Raw genomic sequence first — 17,079 nt, forward strand, 5'->3', positions numbered from 1 at the left:
TAAAGTATCCTGTGGTTTTGCATAAGAGAGATAATACCTTAGAAAAAAATAAAGGACAGATACATACCCTTAATGATAGAAACACAGTGCTGGCACTGACAGCAAATGACAGAACAGCAGCCGCTGTGCAGACAATGAGATCCGATTTCAAAATTTCTTTCTGTGAAAATTATTTTATACAAAATTAGCAAGCCAATACTATTTTAACTAGTCAAAATAAGTGACTCGCTTCTCAAGTACTTGCAGTCTGCATTGTGTTAAGGCTAATCATCACTCCCTGATAAAAAAGTATTTTCTCCACTCTTGCTTTGTGAAATTATTTCTTCATATGCTAGGTTTGGCAAAGTAACTATGTTTAAATTCATCGTGCCTACTTTTAAACCACATTTTAAAATTTGGTTTTAACATTGCAGAAATAAAAGCAATACATTTTCATACTGAGTCTGATTCTGCTTAAGGAATATAATTCTTTCACATTACAGTTTTTTGGTTTGGGAAATCAAAATTCTGGTTCCTTGACCTATTTGCAAGCAATACGATTGCTTCAGTTTTACTTTTTCTTGCATTACTGAAATGACTCATGCAGTTCTACAATGTCGTAATAAACATATTAACTTCTGTTTCTGATGTTCTACAGTCACATGTCCCATTCTCTGGTTTTCTGTATCAGAAGCCAAATTTCAGCAAGACTTTATGGATTTCAGACAAGGCGTTTTCTGGTATCACTGAATGATAATGCAAGGACAAGTCTGCGTTTATATAAAGATCTATAACTACAGTAGGAGTAATTTTGTTTTGAAAGATTAGAAAATATCACAGTCTTTCCAGCCACCCATTTTTCTTGTGATTAAAATGTCATTCTCAGTAAACAAATAAACAAGATAGCTTTTGAGCTCTGTGACTTTCTGAATTGTACTTCAGAGGTCACTCAAACGTCTTTCCCAGTAAATGAAAATCTTGTCCTAGATTTGTAAGAGGGATGTTTAAGTTCAGCACTCAATACTTGTACTAAGTTATCACATGAGTAACTATTTGTAGCTCTTGGTTTAAATACTGACTTTAATTCAAAGACATCTAGAAACAACATGTGGAATACAACACTTTGTTAGAATTTGAAATACATCCAATTTCCTGGTGCTGCAATCTAGGTAGCTTTCATTCATCTCGTCAGAGACAAGAAAAAGAAAACATAAAATAATGCTGCGATAGCAAACCTAAGAATAATGGAGATAAAGAAAGTAGAAGAAGCGAACAACAGAAGGGCTGTGAATTACAGGGGAAGCTGGCAGCAACCACTATATTTAGGCTGCCTATCACTGTCTGTTTTGAGAAATGCTTAGTAAAAGGTCACCAGCATCAGCACTTCCACTTGCTGCAGCAGGCCTTTGAAATTCAGCAGGACTAAAAAGCCTTCAGGCTCAAAAAGTACTTTTGCTTTGTCCCATGAAACTCCAATCCAGTTTAGCTGAATTCTCAAGCAATAAAACCTGTCCTTTCTTTTCTCAGTTTGCTCAGAAAGCCATCCTTGCAAAAGAGCAGCACTCCCTCTGCTCCTCAGGCTGTGCCCTCTTCAGGCAGTACCGTGATCAGGAAGGACTACAGGACAATGCACAGGAGGAGAGCTAGGTCGGACTCCTCCCGAACCATCTTTCCAGAACCCAGCGCTGCTGGCCTTGTCCCTTGCTTGTTGGCCACCATATGCAACAGGAAAATCACATTAGGGACCTTACAGAGAAGGTCATCTTTACTGAACAAACCTCTGACCCCTATACATCCCCACAGGTTCTCTACAGTCAGTTTAGAGCTTCTCTCACTAGCAAATATTGGGGCTTTAGTACATGTAGCAGTACTGAAAAATTGTGGTCAAAACCCCAATAAGGAAATTATTACCAACTCATATAACTGACATATTTTTTTAACATTTGCAAAATTTTAAAGCTACTTCACACAAAGCCAATAAAAAGCAGCAGTATTGAGGTTATAAAATCCAGTATCTGAGAAAGTTGAGCAGTGCCAGGTTTATGCGGCACCGTACTTCAGCCTTTTCGTGGAGATGTATTATGAAAAGTCTTCAGTATGTATCACTTTTGTGTGCAGCTGAATCCAACTACTCAATAATATAAAACAAGCTTATAAGAACAAACACATGCCAATCATATTTTCAAGCTCTCCTCCACAAGCAAAAAGGATTACTATTAAAATGACAGCTGAGTTGTTTTCATAATCATGTGACTGAAGAAGCTGCCGTTTTAAGAACTATATCAAACACTAAGAACTTAGCTATAAAATCAGTAGTGACAATAATAGATATTGGGGGCAGGGGGAAAAGGCATCCAAACTTTCCATTCCATGCTCAGGCCAGCTCACCAAAGAGAGCAAACTGTATTACACAGACTGTACTGCATGGTATTTCCATGGTATTTCCCATCTTTGACTTTGTAAGTGCTCTTTTCAAGGTTCTCTCACTGCTTTTGACAAATTAACATAACACATACAGGAAAAGGCCTGTGGTTTTAAAGCAAGACTTACTATCCAGGTATTTGAATCTAAATTAAACAGTTGCATTCCAACTTTGGTGATATTTGGAATGCCTAGTTTCAATTATGCCAGGCACATGCCCTTTGCACGTGCACAGAACCGCTTCAAAATGTAAACGTACGGCTCAGCTGCTGACTTGCACAATGGTCCCCCACAGGAGGCAGGAGCTACTTCTTGATGTGGCAGATACATTCAAACTTCTTACATATATATATTTTTTCCCTGTTCTAAAACAAAACTAGGCAGGAGCAACTTCATTTCATACCAAGGCATGATGGCCAGGGCCTGCAGGAAACTGCTGACCCTAGGCAGTTTTCTCTCTACCTGTAGGGGATTCAGAGCTACTTTTCAGGAGAAGACCCTGGACATCCACCTACTGGTTGCTGTGGATGGGTCTGTGGCTTCCACCTTTCTTGCTGAAGACAAGTCACTGCCTAAAGACTCAGTGGGAAATGCAAGGAGCATGACTCTACCAGTAGAGCCATCAGCCACATGAAGGGAGGCAGATCAGGAAGCAGAGAAGTTCTGGTTCCTGTTCCTAGACTGCTTTTTCTGTAGGTTGCACAATGGTTGTTCCATGTGAAATTGAACGGGGAATGCAGTTCCCTGTGAGCTGCTTGATGAGCTGACTGTAGTACCAACTGTTCAGACTGTCTTGTAAGAATGACCCTTATTGAACTCACCAGAAGAAGAAAAAAAAAAAAAGGCATTTTCAGGAGGGGACTGAAAGCTGTGAAACTCAAAATGAGTGGTGAAGGCATCTTCCTGCAGTCTTCATGGATGGGACACAGGACCCTCTCCTGCACTTGGCATCCTTGGACCTTGCTAGCTGTTGCAAAGCACATGCCTACCTCTACACAACTCTGTCCTCCATCCTGCATTTAAATCCAACTATCTAAAGCAGGACTTTGGATTCCATTCCCAACCACAGGCACTTATGAATTGAATGTTGAATCACCCTACAATGTGGCGCTTAAATCCTTTCTTGTATTTGATCCAATATAGGAAAGTTAGGCTCTGATCACAGTTAAAATCTCTTCAATGAGAGAGTCATTACCACTGTGTTATGGTTTGGGGTGAAAGCAGGTGTTCTTTTTCTTTTTCCCTCCATCTTACACTCAAGACAACAAAGAAACCCTGACCCAACAACACTGCATTTAATGCCTCAGAGATTTTACATATTATAGCAGGATTTTTTATTATTATTTTTTGATTACACTTTTGGAGCTTTGTACAAAGCCTTTCATTGATTATCTCGATGTTTGTATTAAAGGCCAGGAAGGAACCTGGGTTTGAATGTAACACATTAACACCCTCAAGCCACTGGTTAATCTAGCAATCAGCCATGTGGATGCCTATAGAAATTAATTATAATGGTAGGAAGCTCCATTCTCAAAGTTGAATGGTCAATTATCCATCACAGCTGCTTTATAATTCAGGCTTCCAAAGCTGGCAATTCTTACTCAGCTATTCAAGCAAAGGGAAATAGTAAAGGTCATGTAACTAAACATTAGAGATGTTGTATTTATTACTGCTAACATTAATGTGAAGCCACTACAGAATACAACAGATTAATTTTCAGTATTAACCTTGTTTGCTTTCAGCTGCTTAACAATGTGAATTGGTTTTGTATGCCTCAGGATTTCTGATTTTAAAGGGCCTCATTTAAATGGCATGTTATGCATACCATACATGTATATACAGACCTGCGCAGGGCTGGCTGTTTTGTGTGGCATTTAAACATCACTGGCACATTTTTACATCACTGGCACTGGCAGGGGGTTAGGATTATTCTACCCACAGAGGAGCACTCAGAATTATATATTTTTTTTTAAGTTGAATTTAAATTTGCTTTTAAAGTCAATTGAGTCCTGACAAACACGTGATTGTTATTGCTGAGGCCAGTCAGTAGAGACTGTGGCTTGACTGTGTTCGTCAAACTTGATGCACATGCATTTTTTGCTGCTTCAATTCTTCATTACTTGCTATATTACTACATACAAGGGGAGTCTCCTGGCAAACTGGTTAAAGTGTTTAATTAAGACAGAGATACCAGATAACACAGGGACTAGACAAAGAGCCTGCATTAGCCAGAAATTGCTCTGTTGTTCTTCAAGAGAATTCTCATTGTGGAAGAATTAGCATTGCTAGTTGACATTGTAAGCAAACACGTTTGCTCATAGTTTTTATAAAGACTGAAGGAAACCCACACATAAGGGAAAAAAAAAAAAAAAAGGAAGGTGGAGAGCTAGCAAGCTCCAACAACACTGAAAGAAAGCAGCCTCTGTCTAGAAATAGCAGTGGCATGGAGCATCAAATATACAGAGCAGAAGATTTCCAGTCCCCACAAACCAGCTATATCCTGGGGAGCAAAAGGTGCAGGAATCCCAATTAATTAAAAATAAAAAATAATAAATTAATAAAACACATCTCCCCCCAAAAAAAAACAGACACAAAGAAACAAAAACCCCACCAAACCATGCTTGCAAAATCATGATAAGAAACATGGTGAAGTGAAGAAATGGAGTCCTGTGTGTGGCCAGTCCCACAGTGTTCCTCCCTCTGCTTCTGCATCTTCAGCTCCAGTGGCTGAAGGGCACCAGTACAGCTGACCCACACGGTAACTGTGTGAATATAAGACATCAGACCCCTATCCACATTACTGGCACAAAAACAGGTCTGGAGTCAGCAGCATAACTCCATTTTGAAAATACAGTCAAGATCTTAGATGTGAATTTGTTCATTCTTTTGTTGTGTTGTTGTTTTCTTCAATGTATTGAAGCGTTGTTCAAGGTTTCCCTCTGCACTGTGAAATGAAACCAATTAAGTGGACAGCTGTATTAACTGCTTCAGTCCCTTGGCAAGAGTCCCTCTGCAGAACAGATGAGATCAGACTCTGTACTGCTCCAAGATGGATGCTATCAGCAAAAGATACAAGTGGGATATAAATACCAGAGAAAGAGAAGCTTTCCATTGCATCTGCAATACAGTGTCTGTGTACAAGAGTGGACTGACAATGACTCGTGGCAAAAATCTACACACCAAATATAGCAAAAAGCTTTTTTTCTTTTTTTTTCCTGTTACTACATTCACATTGCAATGTGGCTCAGTTTGCAAGAAGCTGAAGCTCAAAAAAGCCAAGGAGGAACAGACATATCACTTAATCTTATGTGGGCCTTATTATAGTAAGCAATTTAACATTGTACTTGGTAGGAAATAATTTAAGCAGCAGCTAAGCAATGAAAAGCAGAAAATATTGATATAATGGATTAAACTCATGTGCTTAATTTAGGCTATGTAACACCTTATAAAATGTCCATCAAACATGATACAAGATATACGAGCGAGATGCATCCATATGAAGGGACACCTGGAGGCCAGAGCAGCTACCATACTAGTGGCCTGTACCCCTTGGCACTTTTGACTCTCAGGCTGTGTCTGAAGGTCAAAAAAGGCGGTCTGTCTCCCAGACACTCTGAGCGCTCCTTGATTCTGCAAGCATTCAGGACTTTAGGAATAACTGCCTTTGCTGTAAATGCTCATAAGCAGGCATTAGGATGTGATCAGGAAGAATGGCTCTCTGACAGCTAAGAACATGACAGTTCATGACTCTAGGAAATCTCTAATGCCCCTTAACACTTTGAGAAACTTGATGATCTTCCCACATGAACTCCATGAGATCAACCTCTCCTGGGTACCAGTTCTCCCTTCAGGCCTCTCTGGAGAGATGTCTGGAAGTACTTCCCACAGTTTCAATCTGTGGATTTAAAGGAACAGGACAGATATCCTTCCACTTTCTGGTTTTAGTAGTTTAAATATTTAAATTACTGATTAAGAACATTGAGAAGATTTCTCAATGGGGAAAATGGATGGGAGAGCACTTCACACAGAAAGTAATGAAAGAAAAGGTCTTACCACTGATTCTCTCATCTTTTCTGGGAGTGGATCTGCTGATGAATCTTCAAACTGTTGACGTAGAAAGTGCGGCACATATTTGCATTGAATAAGGGACCTGTTAAAAAAAAAAGGATACTTCTGAATATGTCTAACAGACATGAATATTTGCAGTGGGGGGAGCAGGGGAAGGAGCAGAGGAGGTGGAACAGCCACAGTTTTCCTTCCTCATGTATGCAGTAGCTATCTTATCTCTGTATAGCTGGAGATTGATACAAACCAGCTCTACCTTTGATCAGGGTACAGGTTCCTCATCAAAATGTCAAGGAGTCTCACAACCAGAGCAGTCCAATCAATGTGCCTGTGTCATTCAGAGGAATGAGCTAAGAGGGTACTGTGGTATTCATGCCCTTTATTAATAATTCAGCTAAGCTGAAACCAATATGAGAGTTCTCTAGACCCACATTAGAAAGGCCTGAGAGGCAATTTCTGTATAAATTGCATCTTAATCCCCAGTTCAAGATTTATGTGCTACCTTCTCCATCTTGAAGTTTATGCCACAGGCCATCCTTTAAACACTGTTTCCAATCCCCTTAACTTCCTTTAATTAAGTTTAAGAGCTGTTTAAAAAAATATCTTAAACCTCTTTTCTTTTTCTTTTTTTTTTTTTCTTAAGGATTATACATTTTCATCACGATTGCATAAAGAACGTTTGATGTTGCTGTACACATAAACCTAAACAAGATATTTAACAACTTTTTCAGCTGCTGAGGATTTGATTAAGAATATTATGGAATCAGGAGCTAGATTTAGAAGTTTAAGGAAATACAAGTTTTTACTTTATTAAGGAAGTTAATGAACTGGTGTGTCTTTCCTGGAGAGTGGGGGAGAAAATATACATTTAAATTACTCCAAAATTGAAAGCGCTCACACTTACATGCTGATTTGCAATTTACCTGCGTGTATTCTACTCCGAAGCTAAATAAACCTCCCCAATACAGCACACAGCTTTACTTCCTTTCGTACCTGAGTTCCATCCTATAATGGCCTATGAACTACACGCTACCTACACAGAACTTGATCCAGGCCTAATTGATGCCAGTGCAAGACACGGTAGGCTTCAGATAAAGACAGTAGATATAAGCAGCTCTTTTTACTTTGCCACACTATGACCTAGTAACGTCTAAATTTCAGATTCCCTCAATCTTCTGAATGTTGAAGAAAGAATTTATCAGCTCTTCAGTGAGATTTACTGGGTAGCCCATTTCTGTTAATACCTCACTTCTGCTCTCTCCTTCTTTACAAAACTGTGTGGCCAACCAGCCTGACTTACCACAAGCCTACTACAATCTTCATATAGTTATGAGCCTCACCTCATGACATATACAACACACCTCACAAAACTGAAAGGAGAGAGCCTCTGGATTTCCTCATAAGCTCTCTGCACTATGCCAGGATAAGACCGAGCTGCCTGTGAAGCAGAATCCTAGAAGACATGGTAATAATGGCAGCATGAAACCTGCTTGCATGCTTAATCCCACAGCCATACATGTTGATGCCCAGCTGCTTTTGCACAACCACAGCCCCCATAACAGTCACATAACACAACTCCCACACAGGAAAGAAGTTACATCTACAGGCCTCTCTCACATCACCTCAACTGTCAGATCACAATGTTGGGACTTCCTTGGATCTCCCTTGTTCCCAGCATCCACTCTCAATACACACAAACTCTCTTCCGCTACCTTTAGCGAAGTATATTGGAGCAGAAAAGGGAAGAGTCAATCTTGGAGAGGCACTGTCTACTGATGCTGACCCTAAGCCATCTTCCCCACAAATCAGAAGTCCTTTCTCCTTGCCAAGGTGCCACCCAATGAATGTTCTGTAATTCCAGAAGGCTGCAAGTCCCCTTGACTAAATCACTATCCTCCGATATGGCAAGCATGCAATTTCCCAGAGGGTAAAATCTGCCCTAAAGAATTTGGAAGAGCTGTGTAAAGAGCACCAGCCTTACTGCTGATCTGACTGCAGCACTTCATTTACTTAACAGGACTGACGCGAACCATGCAGGCAGACATGCTGAGGAATTTCTACCTCACCACAGTAATTTTGGGAGACAATCCCCACAGTTCTGAAATCCAGATATGACTCTGAGCAAACCACATTTTTTGTGCTGTATAGTGAAATCAATAAACAACAATTGCAGGCAACTTACATCAGTACAGATGGGTCACTGCTTTGTCTGCTGAGGTGATAAGAAAGTGCAACTAGCAGACCACAGAAAGCAGAAAACAGTGCTGGAATGTGCTGCGCATCCCAGGGTTCCTGAACAGGGGGACAAAAAGCAGAGCATTTGCAAGTTAGGAATGCAGTACTATTTTTTTTTATTTTTTATCTTTAAGTAGGCCACGCTGTGCACGTAACGTTAAATGCACATCACCTAAATCTGTATGCCATCTACCAAGGTTTGACAATCCTTTATCATTTCAAAGTCTATCATTGTGAAAAAGACTGCAATATTACAGATCCGCTTTGTGATTATACTACTGTAATTCCTCTATTATCAGCAATTAGCTAAGAAAGCACATGAAAAACACATTTTCTTTTCTCTTTAATGAAACTCTAGAGGCAACTTTTCATTAAAATAAGATGCGAGTGAAATCATTTCCACTGTATTTGTCTAAACTCTAAATTGATTTTGTGATTTACTTGACCTGTGGCCAGATTGCTTGCAACAAATGCCAGTTCCACCTAGCTGGGGTGTAGTCCCTGGCACCTCACTCCTAAATCTTTCTGCTGCTTTATATGGTATGTCTAGGCATGTTTAGCCACTGTCCCTGAGCAGGAAGAGACAATTTACACGCTCACTAGCACACTCTAAGCATAATCAAGATGAGAAATTACCTCTGAGTGACTTAGGCAGCTAAAATTTGCTAGAGATAATAGAAGGAGGAATAGGAAGCTTAATGAATACTTATCATGACCAGCCTCATCCGTGGCATCCTCAGCTACAAATTAATCTTAAATACTTGTGAGTACTGGTTGTAAAAGGACAGAAATTCTGGCTGTGAAGGACACACAAACTTAGTGGATCAGATCCACAGCCATTTCACTCACTAGACTTGTTCCATGCTTCCACACAACTTCTACCTGATCAAGTTAAACTTTGCCATCCAGTTCTATTCTTTGTTTAGTTGTTCCCAGGTACTGAGCCAGATACATTTTGGTTTAGCTTTTCCCATGCTCAGTCTCAGGTCAGAAATTCATATTCTTCAAGACACTGTAGAAAAGCAATTAAAGCCAAAATGTTTTGCACGTGGCTGGATCATAGACTATCCCAATACGCACTGCGCTTCCAGGGCAGCATAACCACGTAGTGCGACTGTCACTTTGCCCTGCGACTTCTTACAAAAGCAAAACATTATAAAGAGCCTGTCCATATATCTGGTGTTGAAATGTATCAGTTTGAGAAATCATTCCACGCTCTTTCTACTAGAAAACCCTACATGACTGATTCCCCATAGTAAAGTCTCAGGAGCTCTGTACTTCCCAATTTTCTCTATACTATGAGCAGCTTCTGTGTTTGGCTAGCCTGTGCTCCACTTCCAAAGTACCTCTCCCTCGTCTTCTGAAAACTCAGCTGTCAGGGAGCTAGGAAGGCAGACAGGACAAGCATCAATATTTGCTGCCTAGGGAGCAGGATTTTCCAGAACAATGCTACACAACATTTTACAAAAGCTGAGGCTGAGAATGCACAAAGGTGTCATTTCTCTAGCATCAGTGATGCACCCCGCTCCATTTTGTCATTTTCCTCCCCCTCTAATGATGCCTGGTAGAGCTTTAAATTAAAAAGATGAAAAAAACAATATAGTGGATAATTGGACAATGATTCTTCTCAGTGGGAAAACAGGAATGACAGGTTTTAGTCTTGGAAACTGGTATTATTTGTCAACCCAGACACGAATTTGACTGCCTACTCTACCTCATTTGGTTGAGGCGACATGTAGTGCTTTCACATAGAGTTTTGACTTTGATGCAGACACTCACGTAGTCATTTTCAAAACAACTCAAATGGTCTTACAGGGTTAAGGATGAAAGTGGTGAGTTAAAACAGATACAGTGTTTGGCGGGGGTGGGGGGGGGGTGTTCCACTTCAACCACAGAATTGCCTAATCCCCAAACAATCCACTAAAAAGGAAGATAAAGGTGGCTTTGAACTTACAAGCCTTTTACCACTTGTAGAGGTAGGGAGGAAAGTGTATGTTTAAAAATAAGTGACGATAGTAGCTTTCTGTCCTACATGATTTATCCTTTTTGCTTCTTTCTTCCCTTAAAAAAAATGCACATAACAAACCTTTATCTTTGAAAGGTATGCTAAAATAAATCACGTGTCCTACTCCAGAGACAGAGTGCTCTGAACACAGCAGAACCATTGTAGTAAGTAGAATTCTTAGTGTTTTTTTGTGGTTGTATGGTTTTTGTATTTATTTTTTTTATTCACCCCCCTTTTTATTTTTGAAACAGAATAGTCCTCTAAACTCAAAGACTTTATAGATTGCTCGAGCATTAGCATCATTCAACGACGCTAATTCAAAGAAGAAATGGTGAAGATGTTTTGCATAGTGACTTTTTTCTTTTTTTAAATATGAAGAACAACTGGAATTAGTCTCCACAAAGCTCACAGACCTTCTAATTTCCCACTCTCATCATTTCATCATTATTCAACCAATCTTCTTCTGTTCTTCTCTTTATTTCTACTCTTCAGCTTCATCATGGATCTATGCTATTGCTCATATTATGCAAAAAGCAGGACACCTGTTGTCAGCCATTCCGCATGTGTGATGTCAAATAGTAAATATTTTCTAAGTTCAAAAATAGGATGATAGCATTTCTCGCTATCTGAATGAAACTGTAAAAGGGAATAACACACCGCCCCCAAAGCTTTAAGAAAATGGTAACCCTGTAGAGAACAAGTCCATGTTAACTGTAAGATAGCTATGTTACCATGGATACTCTGTTTCCATTGAACACTAATGACCAGGAATCGTTAATTATTCACGGCCCCTGCATTAAACTTGCTAGAGACACGTTCCAGAGAGGGATGCCTACCAGCCTTATCTTCCCATCAAAGAAAACAAAGCTTTACTTTCCCAGAAGACCTCCAAAACCTTGGAAAGCGATGAACTACCACAAGACAGATAGCGCTATCCATTTTGATTGATGCTGTCTCTTTCTTTGCACTCCCAACAGCCATCCGTAGCTGTATTTTCATTGCTGAAATTTAAAATCCTTAAGGATGGCACTGATGCATGGATGTGCATGCATGTGTGCATTTCACCTTACACAACAGGGTCTCATTCTGTGACTGGAATTCCTGGGCTAGAGAGTGAGATGGGCAATGACTTCGGACAGGAGGCATGAATGCTCACGTTACATATCATAGTGAGTGTATCCTAAACAAGAATTGCAGTTTTCTACATTCCTATGCAGTGACATACTTCTAAAAAAGTAACCTCAGGCCACGTTAGATTCTGCAGACAAAACACACTTTTCTGTTATATCTGGACAAGAAGCTTCTATTATACACACAGATCTAAGAGCATAACTACTGAGGTTACGACTGAAGTGCAAGTCTGACTACAGCTGCAAACATCACTCAGTGAAATATGTGATATCTGACAACTCTCTCCCAAATTAACATTCCTAATAGTTCTTGCTTGAACCTCAGGGGTCTCTAAACAGGAAAGTACATAAAACTGATGAGCCTTGTCTTCAAAACCTCCAACGGTGCTGGAAGCATTTTATCAAGTAGAAATAAAGCTGTCTAATAATCCTATACTTCTATTTTTGGTCACTTACACATGCGGGAATTCTGTGTATACACATGGGCCCATTCAGTGCTGTTTAGAAATGTTTTGGACAGTCTTAGCAGACAGAGGGAGATGTATGCTTGTAATACTTTCCCATTATAAAACCGTAAGACACATATTTCAAAATTATTAGTACACAGATGAAGCCTGTGTTGTTGAAAACAGGAATCAAGAAGCATTGTTATTTTGATTAATGAGTTTAGAACTCATTAAGCAAGGAAACAAACTACAACAATTGTAAGATGAGAATGGCTTAAAATACTCACAGGATTTTTAGTAACTGCCCATTGAAGTGATAAATAAATTACCAGAGAATACTTTCTTCAGATTTAAGGTAATGGAAATGATATAACTTTCATTTAAAAAAAATACTACAGAACTGGAGGAGGCAGCTGTGTCACATATGAACACATTCATATCATTATCAATCAAATTTTTGGAGCCAGGTCCAACATATGAAAGTTTTCCTGACTGATTAAGATAACCCACGAGGAGTTCCTTAAGTTGTTAAACAACAACAAAAAAAGGATCACAAATGATTAACTGGCTCTGGTTAAGTTTGAAATCCAAAACAGCTGATTGAAACAGAAGGCAGAAGAGAAGGACTGACTGATTCCAGAAAGATTTGAGGATGTGCTCCTCTGCCTCTTAGCAACACACTGACACACTGGGTGCTGAAGACAGGTATAAAGATGACTAAATTCCAGAACGAATGTTAGTTGAAAAAAATAGGCATACCTGATTTTATTTAACAGATATTAAAAAAATAACATAACATTCGCACAAAAAAACACAAAACAGATGGAGTGGGAAACAAAAAATCAGCACATCAGGCAATTCTACTCAAGTGAAATAGATGGCATGGAAGTTCCTGCGTCTCCAATCTGATGGATATAATATCTGAAAATAAAAACATCTCCTCCAGGGAAAAGAGATAACCCTTTCATATATCAAAGCCAAGGTAGCTATTAGAGCTGCCAATTTCTGTTCAAGACTGAAGCTGAGATCAGAAATAAAGCCAGGCTGAAGTGAATGTAGATAATTTTAAACTAAACTCTGTTACCCAATAGCTTCAAAAAAGCAGAAAGCTGAAAAAAGTGATGCTATTAGATGTAATAGTGCAAGGACCAACAAAAAAGAAGTGATAAAACTATATCTAGGATTGAGAGCTTTTTATTAAACAAAAATTAAATGAAAGTTCTTAAAGGACCTGGAAAGAACTGGAATGAGGAGTGATGACATCATTAGACACAAGTCTAGGAGATGAAAAAATCGCAAAGCAACCAGGAGAAGCTCAGGTCTTTGCACTTCAGAAGCAAAGGCATTTATCTTCTCTCTTATCTGAAGTCAAGGTCACAGTACACAGTATTGTTGTATGTAAGGCTGGATAAGCAGCTGGTGTCTTACCACTCATGACATGGATGTGCCATGTGATAAGATGTATGAAAAGATGCATCAGAGCACCAGAAAGCTGTAGCCAAATCACCTCTACATGACTGGGAGAACATGACTGTAAACCAAAAATATATTCAGGCGACTCACAGTCATCACCAGACAGCATGATTTCTGTTCACCAGCCTCACCAGAACACAACCATGATTTGAAAATCTGCTCCTCTTGCAATATGTGCCTTTGACTGACACCTGTGATGAATATCATCCTGTCCCTGATGGTCAGACAAGTCCTCAAGGTTTCAAACATGCAGCTGGAGACCTGAAATTCCAGCCACTTTGTGTTATGGGTTTTTCTGGAGCAACTGTTACAATTTTAGATGCAATACTCTATTCACTCTATGTACAATTTTGGCCTTTTTTTTTCCCATCACATCATATACTTCTAATCAAGTCATACAATGGGACATATAAGCAGCCTGCCATATGCTCCAACTTGCCCATTCACTACTAGCACAACATTTGAGAGCCATCCATCATCTTTTAGGTGCTACATGCATTTTAGCCATTACAGAGGAACTTCTCTGGTAATGTGATGGCAAAGAAGCTGGAAGGTCATTGAGAAAAAGTTTCAGAGCCACATGAACTTTTTGGGCAAGCCAAATTTTGTCTACAAATCAGGATGAAATCCCAAGTACACTATATAATAATTTCTTCAGGAGACTTATCCAAACAGAATTGATGACAATTAAGTTACTGTAATAATACGTTTATCCTGCAGCTGCTTTTTCACAGAGCCCCTCAGTTGGTTTTGTACAACATAGTTCAACGACAAAATCAGTCTGAACAAGGCACGGGATTTCAGCACAGGCCTATTCACCTCAGTCCTTGGAACTTGTGTTCACATGTTGAAAGGTAACTTGAGTACTTGCGCTGTTTTGTGGACATACCCCAAAACAATTCCTCAATTCTTATTTTTGATTTTTTTTTCCTAAAATGAGAGTTCTAGAGCAAAGAATTAACTGATGTGAATTTGCTACTCTAACATAACGCAGCCAAATTTAGAAATTAATTCATTCTATTGTAGGTGTGTATAGTTTCTGTAGTTCTAAACATGAGCAAAAAAACCACTCAACACAGTTCTAGAATAAATATTGGTTATTTGTTTTAATAAAAGAAAGCCATGTGATTAATTATTCTTCTAATGATCTTCTTCAGAAATAATATCTTTCCTTTTGGAATAATTAACATGCACAGAGAAATTAGGCTAGACTATTTTACCAAGCAAGATAGCAGTTAGAACACAAGAAGCACTTTAGGAAGGAAGGGCTCAAGCCTGATACTGCTGGAATGCATCTTCAGCCTGGGCATTTGACGTGAGCAATTGCTCACCAGTAACAAGCACACAACCACTTAGATAGAGATCCATTCTGCTCTGCAATTTACTTCAGGAAATGGAATTCTGCTCATTATACCTGCTGAGCTATATGATATTCTGCCGATAAACAGAGCTTACATTTGAGGATGTTACACTTCAGCCAAGGAACAAGCTTTGCAACCCAGAAATCCTGTACCAGAGATAGTCTATCATGTTTCCCTTCCCTGAATCTTCTTGATTGTGATAATTTTTACCTCCATAAACTATTAAAATTTTTGCATTAGTCTGTTGTTTTTGCCAAATTAAAAGCAAAGAGTAAAAACTATACAATAAAGATTAACTTTGAAACGTAAGCGTGGAGGAGATTCCTTTTTCTACCATAAAGACAACCACATACTTATCACTTTTGTGAAAACACCTCAAGGAAACAGACTGTAGCACTTGCTTAGTTTTGAATTAGAATCTGCAATTTCTAGTGCACCAAAAATACAAATCTTGATTTGATTAGGATGAAAAGTTGTAGCCCACTATATATCAAAACAGTTCCAGGTTCTTACAGAGGTATTAGACCACCTTTCACAGTTGTCCCTATTCAGGATCAGATTCTGTTACTTTTGGTTCCTACTCTTCCTCCACCGATGAAAGAAGAAGTCTGACAGAATTATTTCCTTGACATGTTATATATAACAGCCCAAAAGGCAAAAAGCTCCAGACCTGACTGAAGAACAAGGATGGAGAGTGCAAACGCTCTTTTCTAGTAGAAAAATACATGACATTTCAAGGACCCCAGTGGACTGAGATGATGAGCTGAATCAAATGGAATCATCTTTACATGCTTTAAATTAACCTCCTCAGAAGTGTCTTCACAAGAACAGTGCCATAAAAATTCAAATTAACTGTAATTTCTGTGTGAACAGAAAGTCTGCACTTAATATTGGCAATTTACAGCAGATATCTTGTAAATCTTTCACAGCACTCTATAACTTCAGGGTAGCATTAAAGCATATTTTTAAGCAGTTTGAAGTCTAATCCATGAGGAGATTGCTTATCTACAAAGCCACCTGCATCTTGTAATTGCAACTATTATGCTGAGAAAGGAGTTTGTAGAATATTTTAAGAGGCTTTTCTTTAATACTATTTACAAAACTATTTTTTAAAGTATCCATCACACAACTTCTCTGCCCCCAAGTAGTGAATTGTCCTCTGCCAAGCTTAGTGGAAAAATGATCATTTTTGCAGGTATTTGCCTGTCAGTCATTCAACTCAATTCCTTCTTCCATATAGCTCTCAATTTTTCTCACTGTTTCTGCCCCCTAGCTCCCCACCCCCCCACATAGATTTTTCTCACTCTTTTCAGCCTCACAGAGACACAACTTTATCCCATTTGCTTGTTTCTGAATCATCAATGTAGCTGGAAAATGGTAGCTGGAATACCAGATGCTTTAGAAAACCGCACAAGAGAAGCGGTTAAGCTTTCTAGCACCACACAACTCAAAGGTCAGACCAGTATAACTGATACACTGGGTGAGCCTGGTGACCAAGATTCCCTGGGATTACACCCTATTTTCAAAGATGCTTGGAGTCTCTTAATACAGCACTGCTCAGCAGGTGAGTTGCCATAATTTATTATCCAAAGCCAGGTTGGATGGGGCTTTGAACAACCTGATCTAGCAGGAGGTGTCTATGTCTATGGCAGGGGGGGTAGGAACTAGATGATCTTTAAGGTCCCTTCCAACCCAAACCATTCTGTGATTCTCTGATTCTGTGTGGACTCAAACCATACAGGGGCAAGATAAAACAGCAGCTTAACACATTTTACCTACTATTGGGAGTGGTTAAAAACACAAGCACAGCTAACTATACTCATTTGTGACAGATTATTAACACAGTATAATTAACCATTTTTGATTTAAGCCCCCTATTTAAAATTTTAAGTGGAATTTTTTTAAAAGCCGCTGCAGAAATGTTTATGTTCCTTAAAGAAATCCCTTAAACAAACATCTGATAG

At 39.1% G+C, this 17,079-nt stretch overlaps 1 protein-coding gene across 6 annotated transcripts in view; it reads right to left on the reverse strand.

The window, feature by feature from the left end:
* Positions 1-17,079, reverse strand: part of PCNX2 (pecanex 2) — a 158,575-nt gene that overhangs the window by 82,707 nt on the left and 58,789 nt on the right. For all 6 annotated transcript variants that reach the window (XR_005819063.1, XM_040554128.1, XM_040554131.1 and 3 more), the window contains 3 exons: positions 8,648-8,757; positions 6,454-6,550; positions 68-160 (listed from right to left, as the gene is read on the reverse strand). Coding sequence is in view for 5 of the 6 variants with exons in the window: in XM_040554128.1 (XP_040410062.1) it covers positions 68-160; positions 6,454-6,550; positions 8,648-8,757 (300 nt within the window). In the remaining variant the exon portion in view is untranslated. The remainder of the gene's footprint in view (positions 1-67; positions 161-6,453; positions 6,551-8,647; positions 8,758-17,079) is intronic.

Source organism: Cygnus olor, chromosome 3, assembly GCF_009769625.2.
Source record: "Cygnus olor isolate bCygOlo1 chromosome 3, bCygOlo1.pri.v2, whole genome shotgun sequence".
Taxonomy (NCBI): domain Eukaryota; kingdom Metazoa; phylum Chordata; class Aves; order Anseriformes; family Anatidae; genus Cygnus; species Cygnus olor.